This window comes from Galeopterus variegatus, unplaced genomic scaffold, assembly GCF_000696425.1.
Source record: "Galeopterus variegatus unplaced genomic scaffold, G_variegatus-3.0.2 Scaffold6062, whole genome shotgun sequence".
NCBI classification, from domain to species: domain Eukaryota; kingdom Metazoa; phylum Chordata; class Mammalia; order Dermoptera; family Cynocephalidae; genus Galeopterus; species Galeopterus variegatus.
The window spans coordinates 1-17895 of NW_007732173.1; the positions used below are offsets into that span (position 1 = coordinate 1).

The 17895-nt window shown below is 37.0% G+C and overlaps 1 protein-coding gene across 1 annotated transcript in view; it reads right to left on the minus strand.

Annotated features, from left to right (window-relative positions):
- Window positions 1–2394: 2394 nt before the first annotated feature.
- Window positions 2395–17895, minus strand: part of LYPD6 (LY6/PLAUR domain containing 6) — a 40121-nt gene continuing 24620 nt past the window's right edge. Inside the window, exons 3-4 of the mRNA XM_008590403.1 lie at window positions 7125–7255; window positions 2395–5238 (exon numbers count right to left, since the gene is read on the minus strand). Of these exons, the coding sequence (XP_008588625.1) occupies window positions 5071–5238; window positions 7125–7255 (299 nt within the window). The 3' untranslated portion in view covers window positions 2395–5070. The remainder of the gene's footprint in view (window positions 5239–7124; window positions 7256–17895) is intronic.

Below are 17895 nucleotides of genomic sequence, written 5' to 3' on the forward strand. Positions count from 1 at the left end.
AGGGAGGTGTCGGGGATGGGCCATAATAATCATATACAGTGTATATTGACAAAATAAAAATAAAAAATAAAAAACAAAAATAATAATAATAATAATAATTTACTAATAGGAGAAGCCATGATTAGCTAAAGAGAGAAACTGCTTAAAGTCAAGTCTTGATTTGAAAGACATTTTGGGAATCTGCATTGGTTTTGTAACACCAAATCATGTTAGAAATTTTTATATTTAAAAAAAATTATAACCTGTTTTCCAAGAAATTACAGTGGCGAGAACTCCAAGCTGAAGTCATGATGCTTCATATTCATGCCCTAGTCCTGCCGCAAGTTGCTGTGCAAACTTAGAGCCTCTAAAGTCATGTTCTCCCAGTTACAATGGAGATTAAAATAACAGATGCTCAAAGTATCTTCACGTTGTTCACTCCTAGTGATTTATTAAAAACATCTGTGAATGCTCTTTAAGTCTCTCAGATAAAAGATACTATAATATAGCCAAGGTACCACATCTGACTTTACATACCCAGTATGCCCTAAATTTTGTTGGTACATAAAATCTTATAAATTTGTTAGGAAAAAACTATGAAATGCATTTTTAAAGTGAAGTATCCTTTTAAAACCCTCAAATTAGGTAAACATGTCTATGTCTTCAAAATCAGATTTTCTAAAAGCACAGTCTACCTGTAGTGCCATTTACATTGAACACATGAAGCTATTCACAGAGGTTAATGGTAAGAGCTATCTTCATGCAAGTATGACACTTTAAGGAGCACCAACCATGTCACTGATCCAGAACCTAATAGAAAACCTCGAGAGAGAGAAGAGGGAAGGGAAGGGAAGGGGAGGGGAGGGAAGAGAAGGGAAAGGAAGAGGAGGGGAAGGGAAGGGAAGGGAAAAGAAGGGAAGAAGGAAATTAAAGACCCCAACAATACATTGAACTTTCAGCAGAGAACAAATCTAAGGATACTAGAGATGGGGGGATGGAGGGAGGGTGTTCGAGGAATGATAGGTCAGGTAAAGGACAGAAAGAAAAAGTATCATTTGTAATAATTAATATGCTAATAATAAAAGACAAAAGTAAAAAATTAAAAATTATAAAGTGCATTATATTCTGGATTTGTGTTGTTTTCAAAAATTATTACAGCCATTCTGGTGAGTGGAAGTAATATGTGCCACAATAATACATTGAACTTCCAAAAAAAATTAAAAAATTAAAAAAATAGAGAACAGAACTGTGGTTATTAGAGGTGGGAAAGGGGGAAGAGGAGGAGAGTTAGCAAGAAATCAGTTAAGGGTTACAAAAATTGATTACATTTTGTAAACATGACTATACAAATTATCCTGATATGATCACCACATATTGTACACATGTATTGATATTCAATTCCATACCCCACAAATATATATAATCAATTATGTTTCAATAAAAAATAAATAATAAAGATAGAAGAAACAGACTGTGAAGACCAAGAATAAATTTTTGGGGGGGAAAAGAAAAACTCTAACTTTGGGGGAAAGATATATTTTCCTGGAACTTCCAAATTATAGGGGCTAAAGAATAACAAATAAGCTGAAGTTTTTCAAGGTTGCTTTCAATATGTATTGTTTTACTAAGAAAAATACAATAAATTCATTTTATAGATAAAAATGGCATTTATATTATTCCAATATTTGTTTCCTATTGCAGAAGAAACCATCAAGGGAATATGTTTCTATTGTATCGTCATTAACATAATTCACCCCAAGAATAAAATGATTTAAAAATAGTTAGTGGGGTAATATATTTATACACACACATACGTATACGTACATACGTATATATGTATATACATGTTGAATATCCCTAATCTAAAAATCCAAAATTTTTTGAGCTTCTACATGACACTCAAAGGAAATGCTTGTTGGGACATTTCAGATTTTTGGATTAGGGATGCTGAACCAGTATTCTGCAAATATTCCAAAATCTGAAAAAAATCTAAAATCTAAAACACCTCTCATCCCAAGAATTTCAGATAAAGGATACTCAACCTGTATATGTGTTTGTGTACGTACACACACACACACACACACACACACACACACACACACACACACACACACACACACACACACACACACACATGTAATCTTTTTATAGTTCCTGATTTAACAAAGAAATCTTCTAGAGAAACTGCAGACCTGATTGTAAGGTCTCTAATCCTTCTTTGATTTGCTGTAGCACTCACTATCTGCATGAATCATTTGGCATGGGTGAATTGTCTTGTATCTTTTCATGCAGGTATTTCTTATCTGCACAACTAGAAAGTGAAGGAAGTTCCTGTGGTGCTAAGCCTGATGTTTCGCACATAACCTGGGAGCATTAGTCATTGATTGACATGTGCATTTGTAGGGAGGAGCCTGGTAAGGTACACTTAAAACCTTTATTCATTGATTTACAAAATGTACAATATTTACAAAGGTTAGGCATTAATCCTATATTGACATGAACACTGTGGGAAGTCTAAAAATAAATATGTGGCACATAGGTTAATATACACATCGTGGCTCTTTATACTACAAGCCATCACCAATGGTGAGATTTAGTGGAAAGTTTAATGTGATAGAAAAGTCACATGGCTGACCAGTCCTGGACCTTCCACACGAATGGCCCTTCCTCAGCTCCCCGAGGCTGGGAATGGCAAACAAATCATTTTCTTTCAAGAGAGTTAAACACAGCCATGCTGACACACACACCAGATGCATGCAACAGCATCTGTGTAGAGTGCAATAGCTCCCGGGGGTGTGGATGAATCTCCACCTTTGTGCATCCTTGTACCCTAGCCAGGAAGGCTTTGGTGTGCTCACTTTCTCATTAACAGCCAACATTTGGACTTTGTCTCTTATTCAAATCACATGCAGTACTTGGAAGATGTCAGTGGAGTGTGACCATGCACAGAAATGGTACTTGTCATCATGTACAACATCAAATTTTCATTGTCCTTCAGCATCTTTAGATGCAAGATCAACTGTCTCCTCTTTCAGCAAGAGGGATGAATGAGGAAAACATACCCCCATGCCCCAAAGAAAAAAAATCTGGGGACACATGCAAATGGCACCCTGCAGATGCAGGATGAGATGAACTCCCTGTGATAAGATGGACAAATTCCCATGAAGTCAGGCCTGGAATTCTTCCTAGGGGAGTAATTCCACCTTCCCTTCCACTTCAATTTATAACCTAAATCCGAAGGAAAAGGCTTCATGTTATTGAGCTTCTTTGAGCCTCAGTACCTTCATTCATAAAGTGTAAATACAGTAATATTTTTATAGGGTTCTTGCAGGGGTGATATGTCCTAACATGTAAAGTGCTTAGCATAGTGCCGGGCACACAGGAGGTGCTGAATAAATGTCCTGCTTTCTCTCCCTCTCTCTACACCCCCATTATCAGCAACATATTGATAAGCCCATCAAACTCTGAATTTAGGCCATTTGATGAAATTTAGATTATTCTGTGTCAGAGTTACTGAAGTCAATTCATATTTGGTCCCTGAGGGGGTCTCATTTTATGAGCCAGAAACATTTTCCTATACAGGGGAGATGGAATCTGACAACACCATCCTCTTTATCAGTCATGGCTTTACCAAGTTTCACACAAACACACCCTAAAACCCTGCACAGAAACTCACACCACTGATAGTCACCACCTGAATACCTCTGGGACAGCACAACTGAGGAAATCATGAGCAAAAGCTTTGAGGAGATACATTGTTCTTGCTCACAACAGGTTGACTTTTTTCAACACTGGTTCAAGTACTATAGATAACTTTCAACAAACATATATTACAAGCTCTGCCACTGTTGAAAAATAAGTATTCTAATTTGATCATTTTGTTCAGAATAAAGAATTTTTTAGAATATATTTTAGTTTCTAGTTATACCATATAAAAATAAATATTGTTTAAATGCTTTACAAGGAAGAAGAAAAAACTGTAACTTGGGGTGCTAAAAATATAGGAAGGCTGGTGAAAATTTTATCATCTACTTCAAAAACAATATCTAAAATAAAAACTTCCCACCGGGTCTCCTTCCTGTTCTCCCCATCACCTCATGGGTCCACCTTCTTCTCATCCTAGCGTATTATGTTTTCTTTCCCTCGCAATCTAGAGACAATTTAACACAGAACCTTCTCCCTAAAGTTGCTGGGAATTTGGAAGGGAAGGGCTCTTCAAAATGAGCTAGGACTAACACATCTTCCTTTCATTCAGAATCCTCTCCTGTCTAGATGAGCTAAGTCTGAAGAGAACTTCACATCTGGAGAAAATAACCACATCCTGCTTTCGGACTCTTTGGACACCACTGGCTCAGGTGGAATACAGGATCTCATGGAACATAATTAGGTGCCAGGTCAAGGCCCACTTTACCAATTATACAAAGGAATAAACCTAGCCACTTTATAGATGTTAGCTCCATTAAGCTGTGGAAGAATCCTTCCCCAGCTACCCCCACAAATACACCTAAATTTTATGACCGCCTCTCCATCTTCAACATAGATCAGAGGGAAAATGATAGGACAAATCACTTACTACTCTTCCAGGGACTTGGTCAGAATCTCCAAGGAAACAGTACATTTATTTTGGAAACAAAAGTTTTAAAATTCTAAAGCTATAAATAAATTCATGATTGTATTTTAACCAGTGGCTCTTTATCTTTCTCCTGAAAACACACATCTATGCATGTTCATATAACATATCCCTAACATCTCAGAGGGTCCCAGGACCTCCTGCAGCTCATGCATGTACTCCAAATTAAGAACCCCAGCTCTCAATACATGCAGAACTATTTCCTGGAGTGAAACAAAGGACTGTGGTATAGAACTCAGGGTCTGTACGAGGGGCAGGCTGGCTTTGATGGGGTCTTGGTTAGACTTGAAATGACTACAATGAAGCAATGCTGGTTCCTCATGGTGAGTGGTAATGCTTGGCCATGACGGCATCTGCACGTGCTTGGTGTCACACGTGGTACTACTGTCAAGCCAATGACTCATGCATGACTACAGACCATCTCCCTGTGGATTGCTACTATACACGGCGCTGTGGAGCTGCTATAATGTGAGTCCCAGCCAAACCCACAAGCAAGACACGATCACTGACATGCAGTGTGGATGCCCATTTGTCTGATTTATAGGTGACGTTGTGGCAAACGTGGCATCAGTTTCATTTCGGGGGAGTGGCAGGTTACAGATATTTCCTTCACAACAGGAAGTGCAGACCTGCAAGGGAAGAAGAGAAGAAAGAAGGGTGATGAGAAGCCAGCAAGTCTTGGAAAGAGGCAGCGGTTTTTGAAGGAATTGTTTCCCTCACAGCAAGACTCAAATAAAAATTACCTGTTCTACAAAGGAGACGCCAACCCTACATTCAGGAAGAGTGGGAATAGTATTTCATCTAGAAGCAACATGATCAGAATGAAAAGTCCCCAGCCTGAACTTCAGGGGGTCTGGGCTCTGCTTTTGACATCCCACCATGTGGTTCTTACAGAGGTTTGTAGCCTTCCTGGGCCTCAGCTATTCCGGCTAGGAAATGGGAATTACGAACTTGCCTTTCCTTTTTCAAAGAGGCTCTTTCTGACACTTGAGGAAGCGGTTAAGAGGGGAAACTTTCATTTGCCAAGTTTTCACAGTGGAAGTGAACTGGCCACAATCAAAGTAATTTAAAATTGAATATTTACTTTGGTTAAAACTATCTGCTATTTTTCTACATTTTCGTCAGTGAATTCAAGTTTGAAGGGTTTTCATTTGTGCACTTACTCCTGCTTTATACCACTTTACTCCTGGATCATAAGAAAGAAATAGGTCCAAAGGGTTATTGATAGAAATAATTTTAGGTCATGGCTACACACAGTACAGACCAGCAGCTCCAACATCAGCTGAGAGCTTGTTAGAAATGCAGAATCTCAAACCTCACTCCAGACTTAAAATCTGCATTTTAACAAGATCCCCAGGTGATCCATATTCATAAGATGGTTAATAGCCTATGAAGTCATTATCCCGCAGAGATTGGAGTCTTTCGTCACAGTTGACATGGGCTAGGAAGGCAGTATAATGTTGAGAGAGGATAGAAGTCAGAAGTGAGTTTGAATTCTGTCTTTGTCATTCACTAGCTGTGTGACCTGAGCATATGACATAATTTCTCTGATCTTAGTAAAGAGGCCACAGTAACGCCTGAGAGCCAAGCCCTCCTTGCTGGTTGGTCAAGTAAAGCTCTTGGTTTTACCCTTCATATTTCAAACTCGGAGCAAGTAGGCAGATTATATTTTAAATTTTAATTCTTAGTGTATTTGAGAAGTTGTTTGAAAATTTGGTGTCTGTCTTCTTAAGAGAAAGCAGCCCTGACTGATGGTGCTGTTGCAGGATACTGAGAGTGGGAGCTGTGCTGAACCACCAGGAAGGCAGCCTGACAGTACAAGTGGGCAGATGGTAAATCAAGGCCAAGGCCTGCTATGCGAGGGTCACACGCACTGCCAGCCCTGAACCACCAGCCAGAGAGTCAGGGGCATTCCTTGCTCCAACCATGAGTCAAGCTGCCTCTCTCTGATTCTTTACATACTCCTTCAAGACTGCCCCTGAAGTTCATTTTACACTGAGATGAAGTTTAAGGGGAGCAAACACACAAGGGAGATGGTTCTCTTGTCACCTATCTAATGACTCAGGAGCCAATGGAGACCTTCCTCAAACTGGCATCCCAGTAAAGACACGAGCCCCCACTTTACAGAAAGTTATCAAAGCTCCATGGCCATAGCCTCCTCTGGTGAATGACTGTTGGTACATCTGCAGTGCTTCACCAGGATGGACATAACCAGCCCCTTGCTCCTCTTCCTTCTGGTACATTTATTACTTTCTTCTGAGTGAAGAAAGAGCTTATAATAATTTTTAGTGCCCTCTTGGTATGTGTTAAAACAATTTACACCAGTTGTCCTATGCTCTGGGGTAAATCTGTATTCTTTTAGAGCAAACAGGAAAGGAAGCATCTTTTCACGATGGTATAAAGACAGTCAAAAGAGCCTACACTGGGGAGTAGGAATCTGCTCAGGAGTTGGCACATGTCTGAAGCGCAGGGAGGCTGACTATGCAGTACCGGTCACTTGCTTTGTTGCTCAGACCTTGTGTCCTTCATGCTCGGAGTCTCTGCAGCCAGTGGATAAACACTCTTCCAGTGGGACGCAGCGTTTGGTGACAGAGATGCTATTTCCTGTGACTTCCATTGTGTGCTGAGTGTAGCAGTATCTGGTCTCTGTCAACAGAGAAAACATGTTTTAATTGAGATGGGAAATGTTAGTCCGACCTGCCTAAAAGAAAAACAAGAGGAGCATCAACACTCTAATTCCTGGAAAGATCTAGCAGCACATGGGATGTATACTGCCTCAAGTTTATGTCTGATCCCAAAGATCTCCTTGGAGAGACCCACTTCGCCATTGTAGGAGGACAGCTTCAGGGAACATCGACCTCTTTGCCTATTGTCATCCCCATAAACCAAGACGTAGTGGTATGGCTCCTTGCCTTTCAACAACTTTTGTCCCGTACCGATTTTTACTTTTAGGAGATGAGCAGTTTGAAGGGATTATTTAGGAAGTAAGAGTCACAGAGTACAAAGAAAACAGTGTTAAAAGAAGTTAGGCAGGTAACAGCAGTCTTCAAAAAGATAAAAGACTGCAGCAGAGGCTGGGGTGTGCATGCGTGCGTGTGTCTGTGTGAAGCAGTTAGTCACAAGTAAGAGCAGAACAATTAAAAATGCATTCATTTTATCTGGAGAAAATGACTCTATCCAAAAGAAAGAACTTCTTGCCAATGAGCATAGCCAGATGCTAGGATGTTTTACAGAAGACTAAACCAAAAACGAAGGTTTTCCAGAATTGAGGAGCTTCATTTCTTCCTAACATGATTTCAGTGTCTTTCTAGAATGACAGATGAAGACCATGATGGGAGTTTCTAGAGGTCCCTCTACTTCTTATGAGTCAGAAAACTTGAGATTTCATCCAAAATTCCTTGAGGAATTTTTCATTTGTAATTTAAAAACTAAAGAAAAATGGCTTTGTCAGTATAATTCGTTAAGGCCTCCAGGCAGTGTTCAGATTTCTAAGCCTGGGATTTAGGAGAATGTTCCTGCTCTACTTTCACATTAAAAAAGAAAATGAATAATTCTTAAGAAATGTCACTGAGCTGTTTTTCATCCATATCTTGGATCCAACTTTGCATGCTTTATACATTCTGAATATTTAGTGGCTAATGTGGAGTTATGACCTCCTATCATATTATTTATTAGGCAATAAAAATTCACTCCCCACTAGTTTCTGTCATGATTTTGGCAGCTTTTAACCAAAGTACTAATGTCCAAAGAAGAAAGCTTAAGAATTTTAGGTGCTGATAATGAGCTAATACAGACCACATTGATATATCTTGGGAGTCATGAAAACTCAGGGGTTTAACAGTCTTCCTAGACACCCCCATCTAACAGGAATCCCGAATGGCCTCCGATTACTAAGGGCAGCAAGCTTCCCAGCAGTTATGCTGTTGGTGGATTTGCCTGGGCAGAGTCTATGTCAACAACACCATCCCCCAAATGCTGTCCCCATACTGCACCCAGCCAGAATTAAGTTGGTTGGAATCAAGTTGAGGCAGTTTGGAGCTTGCTCAGGATCCTACAAAGCTCTTAGGACTAGGTAAATAGTTGAAGGTTTTACACCTGGCAATGATTCTCACAAAGCCCTAAACTATTTTTAAATTGTAGGGATTGCTTTTATGAGGAGGAGGAGGAGGCAGCAGCTTTTCTCTGATTTTTTTTTGTTAAGCCTTTGGCAGGTATTGACGAATGGAGGCCAGTGGCCTGAGAGATTTACCACATCTTCTGAAGAGAACTGGTTTACTTCTTTGGTATCAGACGTGGACATTTATGGCCATGATAGGTACCCTTTCCTACCCCCACCCCAACATCAAATGTTCTGCAAAGCAATAAAAACAGGAATGTTCTTATCTCCTGTCTCCTCTTCATGCGGACAACTCGGAGCAGCTGCCAGAAGTTTTATTGCTCCAAATGTAAATCTGAGTAGATCAGATCATAAGTGTACGTAATAAGTAATCACTACATGGTTTCAGTTTGGAAAATGAGGTTTGTACTCCAAATAGTGAATTACCTTGTTTTAAATAAACCTTACAATAACAATTAGTGAACTTGATATAACCACGTTTTGTTCATACATTTCTGTTCCATAACAAACTCTCTTATTAATTTATTAATGGGAAGCTTATTCCATTAAATGAAAATAGAGGCAACTGATAAAAATATTTTTTCAGGAAAATATGCAAAACCCTAGCACCTAAGAAGCCAATTCTTGCCGCTCTGGAGGGAGAAGGGAGATCAGGGATGACACTGGGTAATAATTTTTTTTTTATATTTCACCAAGTCCAATCCATAAAACAAAGATATATCGACAACACTGCCATCACTTCCAGCAGTAGAGACTTCAGTTCTGAAACATTAATCCCTCAAAAATATCCACTCCACTTCTTATCTTACAAAACCCCTAGGTGAGTTATGAAATTTTAATGTAGAAAAAGGTTCTGTGGTTAAACAAGTTTTGGAAATGCTCAAATAAAGTTGAACAGATTTCTTCAGTACACAATTTATGAGAACCTTCGATGTATATTGTGATCTTGTGTGTTGGGGGAGAGTGGCAGAATTTCCCAAACAGATCTAGGTGGAGCACATGCTAGGTGGGCTTATCACTGGACTGTAGTAGTAATTAAAACCGAGTTTCAGCCACAGAGCATTGCTGTCCATGCATTTTGAATAATCCTTGAGTTAGTAATGAGGTTATATGAGAACCAAGCCTGCTGATAACTTCACACTAAAAGGATTTCAAAGGCTTTTATCTAAAAGATAAAAGATGGATTTGCATTTCTACTAGGTTAGTTTCAGCCTCTAAAATCTCATATTCTGTAACTGCATGGTATTCCCAGAGTTTGTGAAACAAAAGTCTTTTTCGGTGAGATTCTGAGGCATTCAACTAAAATAAAAAAGGAGAAAGAGAACTTAATCAACTATTAGAAAACACAAAATATAATTTTCATGAAATACACACACACACCCTCCATAATCTAGTTCTGAAATTTAACAATTCAAAGCTAAATGCAAATTTTCATTTATCCAAATATTCAGTTTCCATTAACAGAAACTGTGTTTAAACAAAATATACATAAAATGATTTGAATTAAAATCAGACATTAAAAATGCCCAACTCTCAGGTAAAAGGTTTGCTCACCACACAATTATTCTCGGTGGCTCCACTTGTTTTGGCTTTTTTATAAACATATATAATGATTAAAGTGATGTTAGAGAATAATTATCCTGGTGCAAGAAAATTAATGGGAGGAAATAACTTTAATAATTACAAATTATAGTGAAAAATAAAGGGCTAGTGACATCTGTCTGCACTCTCCCTGCCCCAATTCCTCTTCACATCTGCCACATTACTGCCATGCAATGGCTCTTCCCTTAAGTGTCAAATTTGATGCCCTTTTCCCATGTCTGACCCACAGGATCTCTTTGTGGCTATCTTTCCTCCATTGGATTGCTTTTGTACCCTTGTCAAAAATGAGTTAGGCACATTTCCAAGTCCTCTGTTCTGATCCATTGATCTATGTTTCTATCCCTCTGCCAATATCACAGTCTTGATTACTGTAGCAACATAATAAACTTGAAATAGGGTAGATGGATTCCTCCCACTTGGTTTTTTTTTTTTTTTAGAAGATGTTTTAGATATTCTAGTTTCTTATCTTTCCATGTAAATTGTAAATTCATCTTGCCTATATCTATAAAACACCTTGTTTGGATTTTCACAGGAATTGTGTTAAACCTGTATATCCCCTTGGGAAGAACTGACATCTTTACCATGTTGAGTCTTTCAATCCATGAATATTGTACATCTCTCCATTTATTGAGATTTTCTTTTATTTCTTTCACTGGCATTTTGTAGTTTTCAGCATCAAAGTCCTATATGTGTTTTGTTAGATTTACCTGTAAGGATTTAATTTTTTGAGCAATTATAAATAGTATTATATTTTTAATTTCAGTAGCTAAATGTTAATTGATTATATATAATTATTATGTGTAATAATTGAGTTCTGTATCTTATATTTTATATCCTTTGACAATGCTTAACCAACTTGTCAGTTCTAGGAGTTTCTGTAGATTTGTTGGGATTTTCTACATGAAAACTGATGTCATCTGTGAAAAGGGACAGTTTTATTTCCTTTCTTATTGATATGCCTTTTATTTCCTTTTCTTGTCTTATTCTACAGGCTAGAACTTTCAGGATTATATTAAAAATGGGTGGTGAAAGCAGACATCACTGCATAGTTCTCCATCTTAGCAGGAAATCATGTAGTCTTTCGCAATTATGTGTAATGTTATCTGTAGGGTTTTTTTTTTTTTTTTTAAATAGATGCTCTTTATCAAGTTGAGGAAGTGCCTTTCTATTCCTATTTTTCTGAAAATTTTAAATCATGAATGGTGTTAAATTTTGCCAAATTATTTTTTTGCATTGGTTGATAAGAACATGTGATTTTTCATTATTAGTCTGTTAATATTGTGAATTACATTGATTGATTTTCAAATATTAAACCAGCCTTTTATCCCTGTAATAAACTTCACTTTGTCATTGTGCATACTTCTTTTTATATATTGCCAAATTTCATTTGCTAATATTTTGTTAAGTATTTTAGTGTCTATTCATAAGGGATATTAGATCGTATTTTGTATGTTTTTTGTTTTTTTTTTATTACTGTCTTTGTCTAGTTTTGGCATTGGAGTAATTCTAACTTCATAAGTTGAGATATGTTCTTTTTATTTTTTGGAAGACTTTGTGTAGAACTGGTGTTAATTCTTTTAAAATTGGTTAAAATTCTCCAAATCATCTGGGCCTGGAGAGTTCTTGTGGGGGAGCTTTTAAATTACAAATTTAATTTTAATAGTTATAGGACTATTGAAATTACCTATTCTATTTTGGATGAATTATGGTGGTTTGTGTTTTTTCAGGTATGGTCTATTTCATCTAAGTTGTTAAACTCATGTTGTAGAGTTGTTCATAGTATTCCCTTATTTTCTTTTTTCATCCTATATTATTCTATTGTTTTTCTCCATTAATTTTTGCTCTTATCTTTATTGTTTCCTGCCTTTTGCTTAGTTTTTTGTTAGTTTCTTTTTGATGTTTTTCTAACTAGGTTCCTGAGGTAGGAGCCTAGAGTATTGATCTTCCTCTTTTCTAATGTGTAAATTTAGTCCTATAAATTCTGTCTCAGCACTTGTATTAGTCCATTTCTGTTCATATAACAGAACACCTGAAACTGAGTGAGTTACAAAGAAATGAAATTTATTTCTTATAGTTTCAGAGGCTGAGAAGTACAAAGTCCAGGGAGCACATCTGGTGAGGGTCATGTTCTTGGTGGTGACTCTACAGCAATGCAGGGATATTACATGGCAAATGAGCTGAGCAAGAGAGAGCTAACTTCTTCACTTGCTCTCCTTTTAACACCATTAGAACACCACCCATGATAACCCATTAAACCACCAATGAGTTAATCCATTCACCTGGGCACAGTCCTCAGGATCCAATCACCCTTCAAAGGCCTCATCTTTAAATTACCATATTAAGATTTCCCACCCTCTTACCGTTATTACAATGGAGGTCAAGTCTCCAATACAAGAACCTATGGGGAACACATTTAACCCATAGCAGAACTGCTTTAGCTACGTCCCACAAATTCTAGGATGTATTTTCATTTTCATTCAGTTCATTTTCTTTTTAAATTTCGCTAAAATTTCATCTTTGGTTGATTATTTAGAAGTGTGTCATTTCATTTCCAAGTGTTTGGTGATCTTCCTGTTATATTTCTGTTATTGATTTCTAGTTTGATTCTACTGTGTCAGAGAGCACACGCTGTATGATTTCAATATTTTAAAATTTGTTGAGGTTTGCTTTATGATCCAGAATATAATTTATTTTGGTACATGTTCCATGGGCACTTAAAAAGAATGTGCATTCTATTATTGGATGAAGTGTTCCATAAATGTCAGTTAGATCATGTTGGTTGATGGTGTTGTTGAATTCTTCTATATCTTAGCTGATATTCTGTCTAGTTGTCCAATCAGTTACTGAGAGAATGGCACTGAAGTCTCCAGCTATAATTGTAGATTGATCTATTGCTCCTTTTATTTATATCACTGTTTCACATATTTTTCAGCTTTGCTATGTGATGCATACACATTTAAGATTGCTATGTCTTCTTGGTGGATTGGCCCCTTTATCATTATATAATGTTCCTCTCTGTCTCTAGTAATTGTGTTCTTAAGTCTTTTGATTAATGTTTGCCATGAAATATCTTTTTCCATCCTTTTACTTTCAATTTTCCTAAATTATATAAGGTGTGAATTTCTTATAGATAGTATATAATTGGGTCATGTTTTTTAATACTCTCTGCCAATCCATTTATTTTAATTGGTGTACTTATACTATTAAAAGAAATGTAATTATCAATATGGTAAGCCTTATTCTTCCATTTTTTTTCTGGGTTTTGTTTGTTTATTTCTCTATTTTCTTTTTCCCACATTTCTATGGGTTACTTCAACAATTTTTAGAATTCCATTTTGACTTATCTACAATGTTTTTGAGTGTATATATTTATATAGCTTTTTAAGAGGTTGTTCTAGGTGTTAAATTAGATGAATAACTTATCACAGTCTGTTGGCATCATCATTTTAAAGTTTAAGTGAAATGTAGAAACCTTATCGCTCTTTACATCCTGTCCTGTTATCTTCCTTTATTTGTAATATAATTGTTTTAAATAATCCTCTGTATACATTAAGAACCACATCAGACACCATTACAATTTTTGCTTTAACTGTCAAACATAATTTAGAAAACTTAAGAAGAGGAGGATAGTCTATTCTGCTGTATTTAAAGGACATATTTTTGCTTACCATGTTCTCTTTTCCTTTCTGATGTTTCGAGTTTTCTTTAATCATTTCCTTTCTGCATAGAGAACTTCCTTTAGTCATTCTTTTAGGGTTGGCCTTCTGGTGACAAATTCTCTTAGTTTTCCTTCATCTGAGAATGCCTTAATTTTCCTTTCATTCCTGAAAGACATTTTCTCTAGATGGAGCACTTTGCAGTGACATATTTTTCTATCAACTATTGAAAAATGTTGTGCCTTTCTCTTCTTGCATTCATGGTTTCTGATGAGATCTTTGCTGTCATTCAATTAAGTTTTCCCCTATAAGGTATTTTTCTCTCTTGCTGTTTCAAGATTTTTTCTTTGTTTTTAGTTGTCATAAGTTTGACTGTATGTGACCCTGTGTAAATTTCTTTAGTTTTATCCACTTTGAGATTCACTCAGCTTCTTGGATCTGTAGGATTTTATCTTTTGCCAAATTCAAAAAGTTTTTAGCCATCATTTCTTTCAGTACTTTTTTCCAGCTCCACCCTCCTTCTACTCTCCTCCTGGGACTCTGATGACACAGTGTTAAATCTTTCAGTATAATACCACAGGTCCCTGAGTCTCTGTTGTTGGTTTTTGTTTTGTTTTGTTTTCTAGTCTATTTTCTCTCTGCTGTTCAGACTGGGTAATTTCTGTTGTTCTATCTTCCAGTTCACTGATTCTTTTCTCCATTCTGCTGCTGAACTCATCTGTTGAGTTTTTTAATTTCAGTTACAGTACTTCACAGTTATAAAATTTCCATCTGGCTTTTCTTTATATTTTCTATTTCTTTGCTGAGACTTTTCATTTGTTTGAAGTGTGTGATTACTTACTGAAGTATTTTTATTAAAGCTGTTTTAAAATCCTTGTCAGGTAATTGTCACATCTCTATTTATCTCAGTGCTTGTATCAATTGATTGCCATTTTTCATTCAGTTTGATATCTTCCTGTTATGACAAGTGCTTTTGTATTGAAACCTGGACATTTTGGTATTATGTTATGACACTCTGTATCTTATTTAAACCTTCTGTTTTAGCTAGCTTCCTCTGACATAGCTCCAACAAGGGAAGATGGGATGGAGCTGTCTCGTTCTTGCTGGATGTGAATAGAAGTCCAGGATCCCTATTCTGTCTCCTTTCACACATGGAAGGGGAGTCTCCTCATCATTTCTGGATGGGTGTCAGAGTTCCCACTCCTCACTAGGTCTCCTGTAATGCCTCCCTGTCTGAGAGTGGTATGAGTGCCTCATTAATGCTTCCCACATGGCTTTTACTGATGCCACAGAGGGTACGTGTGGTCTCATTACCACTGGTCAGTGGTGAAATCCTGGCAGTCCATTAGGCCTCCTCTGACACAACACGAGCAGGGAGAGAAAGAGGAATCTCATTACTGCTGGTGAAGGTGAAAGTTCCAAGCCCCCACGTAGTTTCCACTGACACTGTGGGGGAGGAGGCCTCATTACTTACTGCCTAAGAGAGGGATGAAAGAACCCCCTTACTTTTCTTCTCTGATAGCATTCTAGCAAAGAAGTTGGGTGTCTCATTACAGCTTGTTAAAAATGGAACTAGAAGCTCTTCATTCAATCTTTGCTGGGATAGGTGGGACTACAATTTTGTCTGTCATGTTTGGCTGGAGTAGAACAGTTACTGTCTAAAAGTTTTTGTCTTGCTAGGCTTCCCTCTTCCTTGTTCTTTGGCTAGAGAAAGCAAACTTTCATTGGGGATTATTTTGTTGGTGCTTGTGACATTTTCAAGTTGTTGACTTCTTCAGCTCCAATTCTAGAATATATGAGGCAAAAAGAATAGCCAGTGAATGCACCACTGTGTTGTTATTTGGGTCCTGAAGCCCCTAGCCAGTCTGACTTTTTCCTTTCACCTTTCAGAGTTTATGGTTTTAGTTTTTCTGGCTTGTTTACTTTTTAATATATAATATTTGGGATTTTTAGTTGTACATAGCAGGAAAAATTGAAAAGTTCATCTGCTCCATCTTTTCAGAGTAGAAGTCTTCAGCACTTCTGACATTTTAGGCTAAATAGTTCCGTTTTAAGTACCTGTTTTGTGGATTGTAGAATGGTTAGCAGCATCCACAGCCTTTTCTCACAGAATGCCAAAATCACCCCCAAATATCACAATCAAAAATATCTCCAGATATTTGCAAATATTCCTTGAGTGGAAGAGGGAATCACTCCTGTTTGCAGTCTACAGTCCTAGATTATAATATTTCTGAGAATAAGGCCTATTTCTGTCCATGTCTGCAGTCTCCCAACATACAACACAGGGCTTGCACAAGGCTTGTATGGAGACAGCCTGTTGGAAGTCTGCTGAATTCTAACAAACTTTTAAAGAAGAATTAATACCAATTCTTCTCAAACTATTCCAAAAAATCAAAGCAGAGGGTATTCTCCCAAACTCATTCACTGAGGCCAGCATCACTCTGATGCCCAAATCAGACAAGGATACAACAAAAAAAGAAAACTACTGGCCAGTATCCCTGATAAACATAGGTATAAAAATTCTCAACAAAATACTAGCAAACTGAATTCAACAGTACTTCAAAAAGATTATAACCATGATAAAATGTGATTTATCCCACAGATGCAAGGACGATTCAACATATGTAAATCAGTAAATGTGTTGTAACACATCAACAAAATCAAAGACAAAAACCACATGACCATCTCAACAGAAGCAAAAAAAGCATTTGATAAAATCAACATCCTTCCTGATAAAAACTCTCAACAAATGAGGTATAGAAGGAAAGTATCTCAACATAATAAAGGCCATATATGACAAACTCACAGCCAGTTTCATCCTGAATGGGGAAGAGTTTAAAGATTTTCCTCTAAGAACAGGAACAAGACAATGATGCCCACTCTCATCACTCTTACCTAACCCAGTACTGTAAGTTCTAGCCAGAGCAGTTAGACAAAAGAAAGAAATAAAGGGCATCCAAACAGAAAAAAAAAAAAAAAAGAAGTCAAATTATCCCTGTTTGCAGAAAACATGATCTTACATATAGAAAAACTTAAGAGACTCCACCAAAAATCTCTTAAAACTGATAAACAAATTCAATAAAGTTGTAGTAGACAAAAACATACAAAACCAGTAATGTTTCTATACATCAACAACAAACTGATAAAAAAAATCAAGAAAGCAATCCCATTAATAATAGCTACCTAATAAAATATCTAAGAATAAATTTAACCAAAGTGGTGAAAGATCTCTATAATGAAAACCACAAAACACTGGTGAGTGAAATTAAAATGGACACACAATAATGGAAAGATATTCCATGTTCATGGATTGGAAGAACTAATATTGTTGAAATGACCATGGTACCCAAAGTTATTTACAGATTCAATTCAACCCCTTTCAAAATACCAATGACATTCTTCACAGAAATAGAAAAAACAATCCTAAAATTCACATGGAACCAAAAAAGGCCGCAAATAGCCAAAGCAATCCTGAGCAAAAAAGAACAAAGCTAGAGGCATTATGTTCCTTGACTTCAAATTATACTACAAAGCTATGGTAATCAAAAAAGCATGGTACTGTCATAAAAAAGACACATAAACCAATGGAACAGAATAGAGAACTTAGAAACAAATCCACATATCTATAGCCAATTGACCTTTGACAAAGGTACCAAAAACACACAGTGGGGAAAGGACAACCACTTCAATAAATGGTGTTGGGAAAACTGAATATCCCCCCTATGCAGAAGAAAGAATCTAGACCCCTATCTCTCACCACATACCAAAATTAACTCAAAATGGATTAAAGAAGTCCAGCTGGTTAGCTCAGTTGGTTAGAGTGCAGTGTTATAACACCAAGGTCAAGGGCTCGGATCCCCATACCAGCCAGCCACCAAAAAAAAAAAAAAAAAAAAAAAAAAAAAAAAAAA